The following is an 18,286-nucleotide window of genomic DNA, read 5'->3' on the forward strand; positions in this document are numbered from 1 at the left end:
CCCACAGGTATCCACTACTTGCAAAAATTAATAAAAAATATTAATTTTTATTTTTTAGAGTAAGTTTAATTAAAAATAAAATTAATTTTTATTTTATTAAGTTAAATTTAATTTTAATTTATATTTAATTTAATTTATATTTAATTAGGTTAAATTTAATTTTAATTTATATTATATATATATATATATATATATATATATATATATATTTTTTTTTTTTTTTAATTTTATTTAGAAAATGTATAAAATATATTTTTTTAAATTTTTTGTGAGTATCCGTGATACTCGTAGGTTTTAAAATACTTGCGGGTATTTTTTAAGCGGGTAGCCGTGTAGGTAATGGATGGATTGCGGGTCGAATTTTATTTTACAGATCAAGTTGCAGGTAGATATTATTCGTGTCTACCCGACCTATTGTTATCCGTAATGTTAAGTGAGGATCATATCACGTGATATAGTATTTGTTGTAACAAATGTTATATAAAAAATCTTAATTTATTTTTATATTTATTATTTTGATTTTTAATATTTCTTTTTAAAATGAAACAATTGCATTCTTTTCTCCAAATTGAAACGATTTTTTTTATACATTTTATATTACTACTTTTATTAAAATTGATATTTTTATTAAATATTTTTAACAATATTATATTTATTTAAATTTATATTTTACATTAAATTTTATTTAAATTTTGTTTTAAAATTTTAAACGTATTTTTGTTGATATTTTTTTATTTTAATTTATATTTAAAATAATTTTATTTAAATTTATATAGTTTATAAATTTATATTTCAAATATTTATATAACATTATATATCAGTAATTTATATACGAATGTTAGAATTATTTTGAAAACAACAATTTTATAAATTCAACTGTAAAATTTTAAAATAATCTTATAACAATTTAAATAAATATATTTAAAACTTTAAAACAAAATTTACTATAAAATATAAATTTAAACAAGCTTAACAATATTAATAAAAATATTAACTTTAATAAAAATATTGTTATAATTGAAATATTTTACATAACTCAATAACAACACCTAACACTATCACTATGATTATCACTATGACGTCATAACAAGACTCTCACTTAATTTAAAAAAATAAAAGAAATTGAAAAAATAATTAAAATTAAAAAAAAAATCACAAATTAACACATGTTAAATGATTGGTTCAATACTAACTAAAATACATTATATTTTAAAAAGTAAGAATCCAATTAAAAAAAATCAAAATATGAAAATTTACTTAATATTTTTAAACAAATATGTTAATCAACAAAGTATTTTAACCTATCTAAAAATATAACATTTTTTAAATAACTATAAAATTCATATACATTTATAGTCTTCATATTTAAGAAGAACGATGTGATTAAATCTTTTAACAAGGACTAAAAATAGATAGTATATTTGTAGAAAGTAAAATAAAAAAAACATTATATTTTAATTAAATAAAATTATACTTAAATATTGAATTTAATTAGAAGGTACTCAACTTCAATCATAGATTAATAAACATAGTGAACTTTTTTTCTTAATAATTACTTTAAAAGTCACACTTAAGGAATTATATTATCAGCGCATGGAAATTCAATTCTTAAACTTTTTCTATTATTATTTACATTTTTTTTAAAATGAAATATGGAATGTTTGTATGAAACACAAAAAATTCAGCATGCTCAAAATAGGTTGAAATTACCTTTGTTGTTTAAAAATCAAATGAATGTTTCCAAACTCTTCTTATTGATATTACTTATTCATTTCTTACATTCATATCCCATACTTCTACATCAATTATTGTGATTTTATTCCAACAAGAGAATGCTAACCCATGTCCTAAGCCACTTGTTAAGGAATCAAAATGGACTCTTTTTAGAGATAAATATAAAACTTACCAATATATCCCATCATGATTCACAATAAAAACATTGTATTTATTGATTCCCTAACTAGTACCTTATAAGACACAAATTTCAGTATCTGCTTTGGCATTAAGGAGGAAGGCTTGTTACATTTCTCCTGGGAGCATGGTATCACCAGGTAGATCACAAACAGCAATTCCCTAAGATGACAGAGTTTATAAGTTTCACATGAATATAAGCATAAATAACTAATAATATTAAGATATGATGTTTACCTCGCCCGTTAGGTGAGCCACACATCTCTTCTCAGCCAACAACTCAGCTTCAGTCTGCAAAATATTAAGAATTTAAGTTTGAGTCTGAATCTTACGTTAAGTAGAAATGAGATATATAATAAGAAAGAAGACTTATAAACTCATAGTATCAAATTTGTTATACAGATTTGCTCATGACTTATCAATACCGAACCTCTTTAGTATATATCTCTTTAAAAGACCTAACAATGATATCATAACCAATGGTTTACCTAATATCATTAAATTTTGATAACATGTCTAATTTTAAAATGGTAACTAATTTCACCCTCAAACATGAGCTCCCTGATAGCTTGCAATTAATTAAAAAATCTAGCATGTGTTCAATCCATATTTTCACTGCATTTTTTTAGCTTTTATGAGAAGTTTATATCATTTAAAGAACTTAATTTCTTATTTTATCTCAACATTCTAATAAATATGGCTAAGGCACACATGAATAAAAGATAATCTGTATATATATATACATACATACATATATATATATATATATATATATATATATAATGTATGAATTTCCATCCTTACCTTTTTTATCCGCTGCCGGAGGTAGTCATCAAATATGACATCCTTCACAAGTTCGTAATCACCATCGCCCTAATGGATAAAAGCTTTCATCATAGGAGGAACAAAGCAAGTTTCAGAAGTTAAAAAGAATGAAAAGAATGCAGTAAACAAGCTTACCTTTGATCGACATGGCATACTGAAAACAATACCCTCAGCTATTCCATAAGGATTTCCATTGCTATATACCTGGCATTACAATTGCAAAATTTGAGATTGAAATACTAACTAAGAATAAAAAGAGAACAAATGATTAATGAAGGTTGTGGCATGTTTAAATTTGTAAGAAAAGAATTGGTTTTTGGCCCTTCAATTAAGTTTTGAAATGGCATATTCCAGAGATGTAAGCTAATTTTATTTTCACCACACCAGAACATGAGGTCATTCAGTGATATCAACTTACACCAGAAGAAAACCAATCACCCTCAGGAGTAGGAGTTACTAAAGATCGGATGGCATCAACAATTGATACAGAAGTTGATGCTGCCGATGATCTTCCCCATTTTTGAATAAGTGCACCACCTCTCTACCAATCACACAATCACTTGTCAGCTTTTAGCACAATGAAACTACATATCTTTTATATCATGTGTTTAGCTATTAATGCTACTCACAAAATATTACATTACCTTTTGAACCTTTTCAGTGAACTCTTCCTCCAACCACCTATGATCCTTAACCACCTCTTTGACTGGCAAACCATCAATTTTAGCATTTAAGAAGTCGGGGACCTATTAATATGATAACAGGTAAACCGTGTCATAAAAGATAGTTACAGAAATCCAGTTCATGCTCATTATTCTGGTAATGATCCTTCAATGACCTGAGTAGTTGAGTGGTTTCCCCATATTGTCACATTTGACACTTTATCATAGAAGACACCTGCCTTGAGGGCTAGCTGTGAATTTTATTGATACAATACACAGAAGATAGATGTTAGTTTTCTATGGTAAAAAAAAAAACTTTAAGATGAAATCTATAAACTTTGTTACCTGACATTTTGCTCTGTTCTCGTCTAAGCGAGTCAAAGCATGGAAATTTTTTGCAGGAATGTTAGGAGCATTCTTCAAGCATATTAATGCACTGCATTAAAATTCAGATGAACATTAACATAAACAGACACAACTTGGAACTTCATGTTTATGCATAGAAAGCGAAGCTTACTTTGTATTGCAAGGGTTTCCCACTACTATAACTTTGACATTGCGGGAGGCCACGGCATTTAGTGCTCTTCCCTGTTGTAATAACGTATAATGTCAGTATAACTAAATGCAGTTTAGCAGAAAGTAAGAAGTGTGGTTTTAATTTGAACACCATTTTACCTGCGCTGCATATATCTGTCCATTTATGTCTAACAAGTCTGCTCGCTCCATTCCAGGTCCTCGAGGCTTTGCACCTATTAGCAGAGCCCATTCTGCATCTTGGAACACTTCATAAGGATCAATACCAATACTCACCTCCCTTAACAAAGGAAACAAAGAGTCCTCCAGTTCCATTGCAACACCTGCAAGTTGAATTAGAACATTAAGAATGAAAAACATCAGTCTGTGTTATAATACTCAAGATTAAGGTGTATCTTGTTTCATTTAAAAGCATAACAGAAACAATACATTAGCTACTCTGACCTGACAAGTCAAATTCAAGTGAAGTTATACTAAAATTCCTATTATTGGTTGAGTTTCTCATATCTCTCAGTAGCAGATGCTAATAAGACCTTAGGTCTTCTTAAATGGGAAGAACCATTGGAGGGCAGTAGAGTAAGAAAGAGAAGTTTGACGCTAAGCTGAAAGTTTTGTTGACAGGAAAATAAATTGATGTGACAGAGGCTGAACCACTCACTCTCCCTTTTTTTCAGTAAAAGCAGGCATGCAAATGCATCACTACACAAGAATACAATCCTTCCCCAAATCTGTGAATAGGCAGCAGCAGTGTATTTATTAAAAATTGTTGGATGACTATTTTATTCCTTCTTATGTATGTTGAAAATTTGAAATGTAAATCAAAAAACCACTTTTGACATTTAAAAGTTCAACCTAAACCACAGAAACTTGCTTCCACACCTTGCCTGCTCCATAATTTTACAACCTTTTTATTCCCCAGACATTCATTGAAAGATAGAAAGAAAGACCGAAAGATCACAGAACTAGAAGTACTCATAACATAAATGACAGTAAAACTCTCTGTGCACGTAACTTCAGTGGAAAAGGTTTTTAATGTACAGGCTATGTTATTTTTTTTTTCCTTAGAATTGTATACCTTATGATAAAGGTGTTCACTGGGTAAGTTGAATTTGCTGATTGATGCTTTGCCTTTATTTATCTCTTTTCATAACATACTGATGCACCATTCACAATTCTCCAATTTTCGTATTCTTGCTTTATTCATGGGCCAGATAGTTTCATATTAATGTCTAGTAAGGAAGAGTTTCTACAGCTTTGCAACACTGATGCACCATTCACCTTTAGTTAGTTTTCTACAGTTTTTTATAGCCACAAAAGAGTCGGAATGGATAAGGATGGGTCAGTTTTTCCTATTATAGGTGGAAGATGTACAACTAATAACAGATAGATACCAAGTTTATATACCAAGGTTACCAAAAACCGATGTCATATTTACCATATGCAGAAAGCTAACCTTCAAGAGCTTGGATTGACCGTTCTGATCCCAGTAACTTGAGAGCAACAGGTTGATCAGGACCAAAAACTTCACCAGATGCAATCTGACACAATAAATCAACTCAGGCTCTAGAGTCCAACACTATTGTGTGATCATTCAAGGTAGGTCTTATGTAAAATTCTCATAGCACATGCAAAACAAAATTATGTCGAGCACTCACCTTACATTCAATTTTGCTTTCATGATAAATTCAGTTTCTATTTCATGAAACAACAAAGATACAAGAATGCGGTGATTCCAATAAATCTTCAAACTATAAAGCTCAAATTTTGTATATAGTAGTGGCTTTCGATTTGTTTAGAGAAGAGATGACAGTATCAAGAGTAAACTAATTCCAACTCAAAGTGTTGCACACATATGGTCAACAATACAAAGTAATGTTGATTCCATGTATTGTGGTCCATCACAATAAATTCATCAATCAATGAAAAGCAAAAAAAAATCCAGTTTTGAAATGGCTACAGAACAACTTATTCAGCAACATCAAACAGATCAGAAATTATGATATGCATCTATTATCATTTCAATGACTTTAAAGATCCTAATCTCAGAGTAATGATACAACAGCAACGACAAAACTTTAGCCCACTGGTAACATTGACTACCCAAATTTCAATCAGAGAGTACTGATATGGTAAAAACATTATTGCAAATAGATAAAATTAAAAAAAATGATAAGTTGAACATCTGATGTGCTTCGTTGACACAATTCTTATTTAAATCCAAGATATACTCACTTTGAAAAGTAGATGATTTGCAATCATTCCAGCAGCACCTGACACTGCAATGTTAATTAATTTCTTCCAGGATCTTGTCTCTTCTTCCTGCAAAAATATTGGTCAAATATTTTAACGACACATACAGCTCAGATTAACAAATTTAACTGTAATAACTTAAAAGAGACATTAGTTTCATATGCACACATATTTATCCTCTACCCTCTTTCAAACATCTCATAATAAATAACATCAATACATTAATTGTTCATGTTGAGTATATTTCTTTACTGAAATTAGATTGTAAATTAAATTGAACATAAAAATTAAAAATTGGAAAGAGAAAAGAGATTTACAAAACAAAGCATACTCTGCAATGTAGACAATGATTAAATTCTACATTTTGACAGATCGGCCTAGCACAGTTTTGGTATGGAAGATAACTAATAATGTTACCGATGCCTTTTGGCGGTGTATTGGTGTTTAAACAGTTATATATAGACCAAACTTAACAAAATAAAAGGAATCAAAACAAGAACAGTCAAATACAGAGCTACACCAATCTAGTTCTATGTATATAAACCTAAATAAATACAGCGAAGGAAATTATGCATCAACATGCACATATTGACTGACACCAGTACTGATACATCTAACAAATTTCTGCTCCAAAGTAACAAACAAACCTCTCAGAAAACTGCATAAATCAATCTGTAGTGAGGAACTCACCCACTAAGAATCGTGGACAACACAAAACATGCTATTTGATTAAGACAGGCTAAAACTAACAAATACACATGGTTGAAATACAGAAGAGAGGGGAAGGGACACTCACGGCCCTCAAATCATAGGTAAGGCAGAAGACACCATAGCACTCAGCCTTACCCTTAGGATCCAGGGTTGTCACAGCTGGCACCTGCACTTCACTGGGAAGTCAAAGGAGGAAAATTCAATCAGACCCAGAACCAGAAAGCTGAAAATGTTGAAAGAAAACAATAAAGTTACTCACTTCGGGGCAACAGAGCAGGAAATCCTAGCATGTTGAGTTCTATGAAGTGGCGCAAAAGAACAGTGGCGGTGTATGGGGAGAGTCCTTGATAGGAAAGAGAGCTGGGATGAGTGAAGACGGGGTTTTGAGCAAGTGGGGTTGAAGTGTGTCACAGCCATGGCAGCACAGCACAGAAAGTCTCAGAAGAAGTGTAAAAAAAAGGCACCTTTTCTGCTTATGGAAGAGTAAAATGAAGATTTATGAAGAACTTTGTAATGGGTATGTGCATACAAAGCAAAGACGAAGTGAGATAACGTTTGGTTCACGGATAGCAAGGTGGGGGGGAGATAAGTAGAAAATGGAAGGTAAAATTGGAGGGCAAGAGACAAGAGGATCATTTGAAACTCATTATAAGGCCATGGACATGACACATGTCAGGCATGGCCTATCGTCAAATTAATCTCCTTACTCTGACAAATTATTGGATTGTATACAAGTACAAATACTTTATGTAATAAATTAATAAAATATCATAGTCTAAGTTTTATAAGATAAGGTCTCTTATACTATGTGCATATTGTGTGTAATGAAATTGAATCATGAATATAGAATATAAGGATCAAATTCTAGTGGCACCAGCATGCATAATGTTGTCACGTGAGGGATAATACCCTTTCTGCAATTGGCGCACTGGTATGTATAGTCCTATGATCTGCTGTGTAGTTAGAAAAAGTATACATACATACATACATACATATATATATATATATATATATATATATATATATATATATATAAGTAGATTATTAAGTGAGACAGATTGATAATAGTTATTTAATTATTAAAAAGAATTAAGTTTATTTTATCAGCTAATCTTGAAAATATTTTAGTATCATTGAGTACTTTTTCATAATAAAAAAATGTCATTATTATATCTGATAAGGATAAACAGGTGGAAGGGTAAAAAAGGGATATATTGCTGATTATGATATTATAGGACAAGAATGTTTCGTGTCACTTGTCACTTTTTAAGTTTTATATTTGCTAAAATATAATGTATGCGTGGAGAGAGAGATATGGGCATATAATTCAATAAACAATTAATATAGTATTGCATAAGAACATATATAAAAGTGTATTTTTGTAAGAAACAAAAATTTAGACGGGTAAAGATAAAAAAAGAAAAAAGTACTATTGTAAAAATAAAACGGGCTTATTATTCACATCACTTCTAAACTAACAACGAAAAAAAGAAAAAGATGGCGTACGGTGTGAAATCCTAAATATATATTGAAAAATGTAAATAGGATTAAAAGTTAAGATAGATAGGTTCTCTATGCTAATTTAGGGTGTCCTAATGTTTTTCTTAGTTTCGATTTAAAAATTAATGAAAGAAAAAAAAAGTGAAGTAAATTAAATTGTGAAAAAGAAAACTTATAATTAGTTAAACTAAAGTGATGGAATAAAAAGTTTAAATTAAATAGATAATATAATGAATGAATGAATTCAAAACAATTTAATGTATTAGAGAATAAGTATAAATTTCAGTATTCTTTTCTAATTGAATGCATGTGCATTTATAGAGTTTGAAATCCCGTCTTATTTATATAGTTTAAATAAATAATTTAACTTCGTACTCTTTGAATTTGAAGAGAAAGAAAAACAAAATTTAAATTAAAGATAAACTATATTTCATTCAGTTGAGATATATTCAATCTAAATAGCATGATTAAGCTTTCCTCTATTTCATTTGATTCCATTTTTTTTTCATTACTTTAATCATAGTCTTGTTTTTACATCACACCTTAGACTCACTTTGTTAGGGCAAATTATAAAAGTTAAACAGTTTTACATCAAAATCACAAATCTAAAAGCTCCATTGAAATTTATTTTGAAATAAATACATGCAATAAAAAGAGAGAAGAAAATCATGAAAAATTAGAGGGAGCTAATGCCAAAAACTTGGATAGATACGCATTATTAAAAAATTATTACTAGTAGTAGAGATAATTGAAGGTAAGTTTAAGGATAGAAATGTAGTCTGCCATGTCTAGTTTTGACTGCATAAGAAATGCAAGTTATTTTTCTTATTTGTCCTACGTAATATTATTTTAGTTATTATGGAAAAGAAAAAAATGTAACACCCAATTTTGGAAATGTCATGGTATATTTTTTTTTTCAAAACACAAATCATAAATGTTGTCTCGAAATCTCATAATATCTCTTTTAATTAAAAATACTAAGTCTAGAAACTTTTTAATAATAAAAAACAATAATAAATCCCTGAACTTAAATCCCAACTTTCATTAACTAGTTTGATCTGATCTTAATCTGCAACGCCATCTACTATCGTACAAATATGATCATCGTAGGTGGAAACTACAACTACAATATGCAAGGGTGAGCAACCAAAAATATCATAACACATAATATACAATAGCATTTTAAACATATAATAACTAAATTATAAACACATATCATCATAACATTAACATCAAAACATCAACATCACAACTTAGTGGTTTATTTCATCTACACCACCACACCACTTAATCATCACAGCCAATTCATTACGAGTCACACGACACCCTCTTCCTGTATCACACGACCAAAAAGAATCTTTTTTTCACATCACACGGCCAAAAGAGTCATCACTATCAAACCATCATCTTCATGCATCACACGGGGGAAGGAAATCTCTTTCCCACATTACACAACCAAAAGAGTAATCACTACCAAATCATACTCTTTCCGCATCACACGGCCCAAGATAAGTAAACAAATATTTAAAATTTTTAAAATATTTTGTAATCTAGTAGCTACTTATTTCAAATTGTTTAAAAATAAATTTAAGTATAGTATTTTTTTTAAAAATAATTCTTTTTTAACTGTTAATTGTAAAATTTAAGATAATATTAATAATTTTATTATTATTATTAACATTATTATTAATTATACTTTTATTTCACTTAATTTTTATGTAAAAATAAAAATAATAAAATATAAAATCTTATAAATACTATATTAAAGTACACACATTTATTAATTTCATAAAAATTGCTTTTTAGTTAGATTAAAAAGTGAGAATAAGAGTGAAAAAGAAAGAAAAGAAAAAAAAGTTGAATTGTTTGTTTGTAGAAAGAAAAAGTAAAAAAGCAAAAGTCTCTATTCTCCTATCAATCATTCTCTATCAAACAATTCAAATTCCCATTTTTTCTTACTTTATTTTTCATTTCTACTCTCAATCCATACCAAGGTTAGGAAATATTTTTTAAAAATGACAGATCCAATGGAAATCAACAATTATTGAAAGGATAATCGTGTATGAAGAAAAAAAAAAGATAATATTGAGTGAAAATGAATGTGCGGTCCCAATTTAAAGCCAAAAAGAACGTGGGATATGACCTTTGATTGTCACGAAAATAAGGTCAACGGATTGATCAAGTAGTTTATTAAAAATGAGTAAATGTAGCGCTTCAAAGGATGAGGAAGGTGAGATATTGTTAATTTTCTCTCTATATAACTACGTTTCAGATTCTTTTTGCATTTAATTTTTTTTATAAAATTGTATGCAAAAATATTGAAAATATGTTTTTTTATTTTTATTTGTACCTTCTTATTTTTACTAAATTGGTTTTAAAATAGAGAAAAAAAATCTTTTCTAGAATGAAATTATTCCTACGTATTTTAGAAGGATTTGGAGATAAAATAATATAGTCTATATATTTTTTCAATTATATATATTGTAAATTACTTAAATTTATTTATTTTTATTTCCTATCTCTTTTACAATAATTTTTTATTAAACCAAACAAATCTTCTTTTTTTTCCTTTACTTATCTAGAATGAAATTAAAAATTCATTTGTTATATAAACTATAGACATATACATATATATATATATATATATATATATATATATATATATATATATATATATATATACACACACATATATATATATATATATATATATATATATATATATATATATATATATATATATATACACACATATGGGTTTGCTAACGCGCGTACGCCTGTTTTTCAGTTGGTACATTTTAGTAATGTGTACCGGATTTTAGTAGACAAAAATACCATTATATATCATATTCACCTTCAGGCAAAGGTTCATTCAAGATCTCTTCAATTTCACCATCTTCACTAACCTCTCTAATTTCATCATCTACATAGGTTGAATCATCATCTCTAAAAAAAACTCTCTAAGCCAATTACCAATTTCTTCGAATGTCATTATGCTTGTGAAAATTAGATAAAATTATATACGACAAAAATTATAAAATGAAAACTCATTACAAAATCATTTTTTGTAAGAAATTGTTTAACAACGAGTGTTTCTGATTTTTTCCAGGCCAATTACCAATTCCTTTGATGTCATTATGCTTGTGAAAATTAGATAAAATTAGATAAGACAAAAATTATAAAATGAAAACTCATTATAAAATCATTTTTTGTAAGAAATTGTTTAACTGCGAGTATTTCTGATTTTTTCCAGGTCAATTACCAATTCCTTTATAGTTGTGAAAATTGGATAAATTAGATAAGACAAAAATTATAAAATGAAAACTCATTATAAAATCATTTTTTGTAAGATTGTTTAAGGACAAATGTTTCTGATTTTTTGAATTGGGGCTATAATAGGGATGACAGAGAAAAGGTTAGAGGAGTGAGAGATGAAAGAGAAAGGGTTGAGAGGAATGAGAGAGGTGAGTAAGGTGTTGTTTTTTTTTTTAGTTTTGAGAATGAAAATTATTAAAATACCCTTAACCTTAAAACTTAGAATCCATGATATATAAGGATATTTTTGTCTACTAAAACCCGATACACATTGCTAAAATGTACCAACTGAAAAAGCAGGCGTACGCATTGCTAAAATGTACCAACTGAAAAACAGGCGTACGTATCTTAGCAAACCCCATATATATATATATATATATAAAAGTGGTTCACATCATTTAAGGATAAGAACAACAAAATGGAAAAATTTCAACTAATCAAGCCATTTATCCCTTTTAATTTGATTTATAGGTGTTTTTTTTAATTCATCTGACCGACATAATTATTTTTTATTATAATAATAGTTGTGTAACTTTATTTACTTTTGGGCATTTAAGTAATGAGCTGTTCTTTTAACACACTTCCTGTATAACTTTTAATATTTTGTGAATTAACCGAGTTCAACCAGTACCATTGGATGATAATAAAATATTATACTTGATACGGTCTCATTATTAATTTATATAATTATTTAATACTTTTATTTAATATATGATTTAATATTTATTAAGAAGAATTAATATGATTTCTCTTATAATATTAATAAGTGTGATAAATATTTAGTTTATTTTTAATTTTATTTGTATTTATTTATGTATTATGTATTTTTCTTGTGAAAATATATATATTGTTTGTTTATTTCATGTTAAATATAATGTAATTCTTTTTTTGGATTTGAAGAGGATTGTTGTCCGGATCTTTTGGTTCAACCTCAACACTCGGTTCATAAATATAGTGTTGTCAAAAATGGGTTATAACCTACGAGCCAACCCGGTTTACTACGAGTTTGAGCTTAGTTGGGTTTGAAAAAAATGTAATTTTTTTTATGCGAGTTAGTTTTCAACCTGGCTCACTTAGAACCCGGCTTACCTGGGTTGACCCGGTAGTGAGTCGGGTTGACTCACCCACCCACTTCATTTTATTTAATTATTTATTATTTTGTGTTTCAATATTATTAGTTAGCATTTTTTTATTATATTGTAGATAAGATAAAAAAAGATGTTTCAAGAGAGAAAAATATTATAGATTCATCTATTCAAGACTAACATTATAGATGGACAAGTGATACAAAAATTATCAATATTAAAAATTTATTTGTTCGTCTTTTGTGCTTGTATACACTTGGATTATATGATATTTTTTTTATTATTTTGAATTGTTTTTGGAGTTTAATATCATTTTATAGTGAAATTTATTTAGATTTGAATTAAAAAAATTATAATTTTTTTTATTTTAAAAAAGCTTATAATTAAGTGAGTTAGTGAACCAACCCGTTTAACCCACCAACCCGTGGTGGGTCGAGCTGGGTTCGAATTTTTTCAGTTCGCTAATAAATGAGTCGGGTTGGGTTGACTCACCAACTGATCAACCCGTGGTGGACCGGGTCGGGTCGAGTCAGGTTATCCATTTTGACAACTCTACACAAACAAGTAAGATACTCACTATATTGTCTTGCTTAATGAAATAAGATAGTTAAAAGCAAAACAAAAGTTGATTCTCACAATGTGTATGCTCATTTAGCAAGAGGTTAATTTCTGGAAGTGGTTATTAAATCATGAATGAAAAAATAAAAATATTTTATAGTGTGAAAAAACATAGAAATTTAAGAATTCAATGAGCAGCGAATTTAGGATATCATGACTTCATTTAATCTATCCATTATGTAAAACTTGTATGTTCTAGATGTATAGGAATAGTTAAACTCCATTTCATTAGGATTAAATGTAATGAATTTAAACATGATGTAAATTTTTTTGTGCAATATAATATATGTTTGTTTATATGTTCCATTAAAATATTAATGTGTGTTGGAATTTGAATGTATCTAATTATTGGAAAATAAATAAGAACATAGACATAAATATAACACCCAAGGGGAATTTTTATAAAAATGGATTCAATATCTCTTATCCATTTTAAACTTTTGATCTTAATGCAAATTATACGTTAATTTGACTAAGAAATTAGTAATTTAACCTATAGATCTAGAACTTATTCCTAAAAAATAGGACTAATATGTTTTTTAGATAAATATTTAAATGAGATAAAGATATATTATATAGAACTTTTATATTATTTAATTCATGACATCCAATCTAGATAAAGTTTTTAGCGAATTATTTTACAAAACTTATAAATTTAATGTGATAGATACATTTATCTCGACATGAATCTAATGAAATTTTAATCTCTTTTTTTTCACTCTTACTTATTATTCTTTCTTCTATTTATCTTCAATAATATATTTATATTTATTCTTTAAAAGAGTTTTGTATCTTAAAAGATTTACATATACACTATAAATATATCTTTAAAAACAGTGATTATTCATCCTTCGCAAAATTAATTTAAGTTTAATTCTTATCAAATTCTCCTAAATATATTTCACTCAAAGATAAAGCATATTAAAAAAATATCAATATAGTTTCAGAATATAAAATAATTAATTAAATAAATTCATTAATTGATTTAATTTAAAATATTAGAAATGTAGATACCGACCATGGCCGGTGTGCCGTATTCTTCACGTGCTTGCTATAGTGCTGGTTTTGTGTGACAGATAATGGTGATATATATATATATATGGGAGAGTTTAGTTCAGTTATCAGAATGATTCGAGTAGTGCTTTCAAGCTTCTTTCAAACATCTCCATTCTCGCTTTCTAAAGGAAAATTGGTGCTGCTCCCACTCAATTTTATCTAACCAATCCAGGTATTTAAGCTACTTTTACTATCTCTATATTTCCGAGTTTAATTTAACTTTCAACTTTCAGATGATTAATAAGTGTTCACATTAATTATAATGAATATTTTACTAATATCGTTTTTTTGTCATCGTTTTATCTGTTATACTAACTTTTATCTCTTTCTCTTCATATTAACAAAAATAAATTAAAATATATTTTATGACCGCATCACATTAGTGTTGTTATCAATGTTGTTTCTTGTTGATACAGACGAAGAAGAAGAGAAGAATGATACTATAGAGAAAGAAAAAGAAAGAAAACATGGAGAAAAACTGGTTCTAGAATCATTTGTTTTGTTTTGAAAAGTTTTTTTCGAAAAATTCATCTTTAAAATTCGTTCCTTAAGATATTATATGTGTTTAAGAAAATTTGTTGTAAAATGCACTTTATTTGTTTAAATAAATTTGTTCTAAAAATCTCATTAAATATTATTTAAAAAATTCTAGAAAGTTTGTTTTGAAAAATTTTCAAGAAACGTAATCAAGAAATCACTTTTAGAAATGGTAACGTGGTCATTTTAAAAATTTGGGAGGTGTCCAAAGAAACCGTGGGAGTGCAGGAAGTAAAACGCCGAAGAGAAAGGTCTTTCCACTATGATCTTGTTTATTTGGTAGCAGAGAGCAGACAAGTATTATCAAATTCTAACTGGTTGTATTTATATATAGGGTTCATCTTACATTTATGTTTAATAAAAATACAAGTTGAATTTTATATGAAAAAATCGTAATTGTCTCATTGTTGTGTCCATTTTGTCATCTGAGTTTAACTTGTATGAGAAGAAGATAAAGGAACTGTAACGATGAAAGCTAATGGTATATTCAGATATAGGATTCGCAACTCAATAGATAAAGAAAAGCATTAAGGAGACAACATGTGCATCCTTCCAAATATATCCGATTATTGAGGAAAACATATTCATTTTTGAATCATATTGTCGTCTGCACAGCTTCAAGTATATATCGTTCATCGGCTTAATTAATATCATTTCCTTTCGCTCTCTTGGCCGGCAATATTAAAGTCATTGTTTTGTCTTTGCTACACCTGACATAGTTAACAATGTTTGTTCTTGTACTTGTCGAAGATAACCCTTTTATATATGTTGATTATGGTTCCCATACCTTTTGGCTCAGCCTCACAACAACTCAAATTTGCAGAAAATGTCAGGAGAGGAAGTCTTATCATCCAACGAAGAACAATATGATATATCTCATCCTCCATTTGGTAACAAAAGTGGCTATAATTCAAGGACAGGCATCTACCACTCTCTAGTTAAGCTTCAAACTAAGCATGAAATCCCAACAAAGCCAGACCTCAACACTGCCCATTTTGTGCTGTCACAGTTCCCACAAGCACACCTTGCTGTGGCAAAAACTGCATTCATTGATGCAAGAACTAATCTGAGAGTTAGCTATAGTGAGCTGAGAAGGTCTACCTACTCCCTTGCATCAGCTTTGTTCCATGGACTTGAGGTTAGGAAAGGTGATGTGGTTTTTTTATTGTCACCAAACTCAACCTTGTATTCAGCCATATGTCTAGCTGTGTTATCCGTTGGAGCAGTTCTGACCACTGCCAACCCCATCAACACTGCATCAGAAATTGCGAAACAAGTGCGTGATTCAGGTGCTAAACTAGCCATCTCAGCACCAGAGGAGCTGCACAAATTGGTCCCAACTGGGGTTCCTACAATTCTCACTTGTCGTTCTTCTGCTGGCAGAATGTTATCCGTTGAAGAGTTAATAGAAGGTTGTCATGATTCAAGCGAGTTGCCTCAAGTTCCTGTGGCACAGTCAGACACTGCTGCTATATTTTACTCTTCAGGGACCACGGGAATAAGCAAAGGTGTGGTTTTAACTCATGCAAATCTCATTTCCATAATGAGATTGATTTTCTGGTCTGCTGATGTCAGTGGATCCCGAGATGATATTTTCTTGGCCTTCATTCCAATGTTTCACATCTATGGATTTGTATTCTTTGGATTAGGATTGTTGTGTGCTGGTATAACAACAGTTTTGATGCAGAAGTTTGACTTCCAAGATATGCTTGATGCAATCCAGAAGCACAAGGTTAACAACGTGCCAGCAGTGCCACCAGTGATTCTTGCGCTAGTGAAGTATTCAAGGAAAGCTAGGTGTGACTTGTCCAGCGTAAGAAGAATGGGGACAGGTGCTGCACCTTTGAGCAAGGAAGTGGCACAGGAGTTCAGGAAAATGTTTCCATGGGTTGAACTAAGGCAAGGTTATGGACTAACAGAAAGTAGTGGTGGAGCAACATTTTTTGTCTCAGATAAAGATGCTAAAGCTCATCCAGATTCATGTGGGAAGCTGATTCCAACATTTTCTGCAAAAGTTATAGACACTGAAACGGGGAAGCCTTTGCCCCCTAACAAAGAAGGAGAGTTGTGGTTAAAAAGTCCTACTATTATGAAAGGATATCTGGGAAATTTGGAGGCAACAAGTTCAACAATCGATTCAGAAGGTTGGTTGAGAACTGGTGATCTTAGTTACATTGATGATAATGGATTTGTTCACATAGTTGAACGGATAAAAGAGCTAATCAAGCACAACGGGTATCAGGTACTGAAAGCCATAACAGTTTCAGTTTTCAATTAGAATATCACTGTATCAGTAAATACAACATTCTGCTTGTCTCAGGTGGCTCCTGCAGAACTGGAGTCTGTGCTGCTAAGTCACCCTCTTATAGCTGATGCAGCAGTTATACCGTGTGTTATAATCTCTCACGTTTTTCCCTCTTACTATTCATAATCTGTGTGAATTTCTGATGTGGAAACAAAGATATGATGCAGGTTGGAAGATGAAGAAACTGGACAGATACCAATGGCATATGTGGTGAGAGCAGCTGGTTCTGAACTCTCAGAAGACCAAATCATTCAATTTGTTGCAGGCCAGGTAACTGGTATTAGCTGTGGTGATTTTAATTATCTTTTAATGTACATAAAATAAAATGGAGAATTTTCAGGTGGCTCCATATAAGAAAGTGAGAAAGGTGAGTTTCATTGACACTATTCCAAAGTCAGCTGCTGGCAAGATATTGCGGAAGGATCTTGTTTCACAAAGCAAATTTCAACCTGTCTCCAAGCTATGAAGAACAAGTAGAAGTGATAGTGTCCCAGAATGTTTCACTGTTTTTTAGGATATCAAATTGTTTGTCCTATATTTACTCGTGCAGGCTGAGTGGATATTTAATGTTTGTAAAACTAGTATAAACGGACTTGGCATAGAGGAAGAGAAGAACACAGTGAATCAGAATTCATCTTCGAGACTCCAAATAGATATTTCTTAATAAAGAATATTGTCCGTGGTTTTTATCTCAGTGAGTTTATGAGTTCTGTTGTCTATTTTCATTAAGAATTAAACTTGAAACATAACTCAAAAAGTGAATTTTGTAATTATTGTAAATTGTTTTTATATTTAATTTATTTGGATCTCCAACACGTTAATTTTACGTTGGATCATATATGTTTTGAATATAAGATTAAATATTTATCTAAATAAAACGATAAATTTAATCGATAATACATTTTATTATGATAAGCTATAATACTGTAAAAAAAACAAACTTCAAATAACTCAATCGTAATAAAATTTACATTTAT

At 29.4% G+C, this 18,286-nt stretch overlaps 2 protein-coding genes across 3 annotated transcripts; one reads left to right on the forward strand and one right to left on the reverse strand.

Moving 5' to 3' along the window:
* Positions 1-1,735: 1,735 nt before the first annotated feature.
* On the reverse strand, positions 1,736-7,498 carry LOC124824026 (lactate/malate dehydrogenase family protein). 2 transcript variants are annotated; one of them, XM_047296380.2, is made up of 14 exons: positions 7,153-7,498; positions 6,979-7,069; positions 6,165-6,251; positions 5,386-5,470; positions 4,074-4,255; positions 3,916-3,986; positions 3,744-3,834; positions 3,575-3,649; positions 3,381-3,482; positions 3,155-3,277; positions 2,872-2,940; positions 2,716-2,784; positions 2,149-2,202; positions 1,736-2,073 (listed from the first exon to the last, which is right to left on the reverse strand). In XM_047296380.2, the coding sequence occupies exons 1-14, from the start codon at positions 7,308-7,310 to the stop codon at positions 2,020-2,022; spliced, it is 1,311 nt and encodes a 436-aa protein (XP_047152336.1). In that variant the 5' UTR covers positions 7,311-7,498; the 3' UTR covers positions 1,736-2,019. The 2 variants fall into 2 exon arrangements, with proteins under 2 accessions (XP_047152336.1, XP_087952942.1); XM_088096816.1 differs by lacking the exon at positions 7,153-7,498 and having other exon boundaries at positions 7,029-7,069.
* Positions 7,499-15,830: 8,332 nt separating this feature from the next.
* Positions 15,831-17,859, forward strand: LOC124824025 (beta-phenylalanine coenzyme A ligase-like). Its single transcript, XM_047296379.2, has 4 exons — positions 15,831-17,246; positions 17,325-17,392; positions 17,477-17,579; positions 17,650-17,859. Exons 1-4 carry the CDS (start codon positions 15,831-15,833, stop codon positions 17,773-17,775), a joined length of 1,713 nt encoding a protein of 570 aa, XP_047152335.1. The 3' UTR covers positions 17,776-17,859.
* The last annotated feature ends 427 nt before the right edge of the window (positions 17,860-18,286 follow it).

The sequence above is a fragment of the Vigna umbellata genome, chromosome 8, assembly GCF_029865625.1.
Source record: "Vigna umbellata cultivar VRB3 chromosome 8, Vumbellata_1.0, whole genome shotgun sequence".
Classification (NCBI taxonomy): domain Eukaryota; kingdom Viridiplantae; phylum Streptophyta; class Magnoliopsida; order Fabales; family Fabaceae; genus Vigna; species Vigna umbellata.

Coding starts and splice junctions, on each gene's coding strand:
- LOC124824026 (XM_047296380.2), bottom strand. CDS start 7,310: ATGGCTGTGACACACTTCAACCCCACTTGCTCAAAACCCCGTCTTCAC. Junction 4,256..5,385: donor GTCAATCCAAGCTCTTGAAG/GTTAGCTTTCTG, acceptor TTCAACTTGCAG/GTGTTGCAATGGAACTGGAG. Junction 3,483..3,574: donor GAAACCACTCAACTACTCAG/GTCATTGAAGGA, acceptor TCATATTAATAG/GTCCCCGACTTCTTAAATGC.
- LOC124824025 (XM_047296379.2), top strand. CDS start 15,831: ATGTCAGGAGAGGAAGTCTTATCATCCAACGAAGAACAATATGATATA. Junction 17,393..17,476: donor GCTGATGCAGCAGTTATACC/GTGTGTTATAAT, acceptor GATATGATGCAG/GTTGGAAGATGAAGAAACTG. Junction 17,580..17,649: donor TTCAATTTGTTGCAGGCCAG/GTAACTGGTATT, acceptor GAGAATTTTCAG/GTGGCTCCATATAAGAAAGT.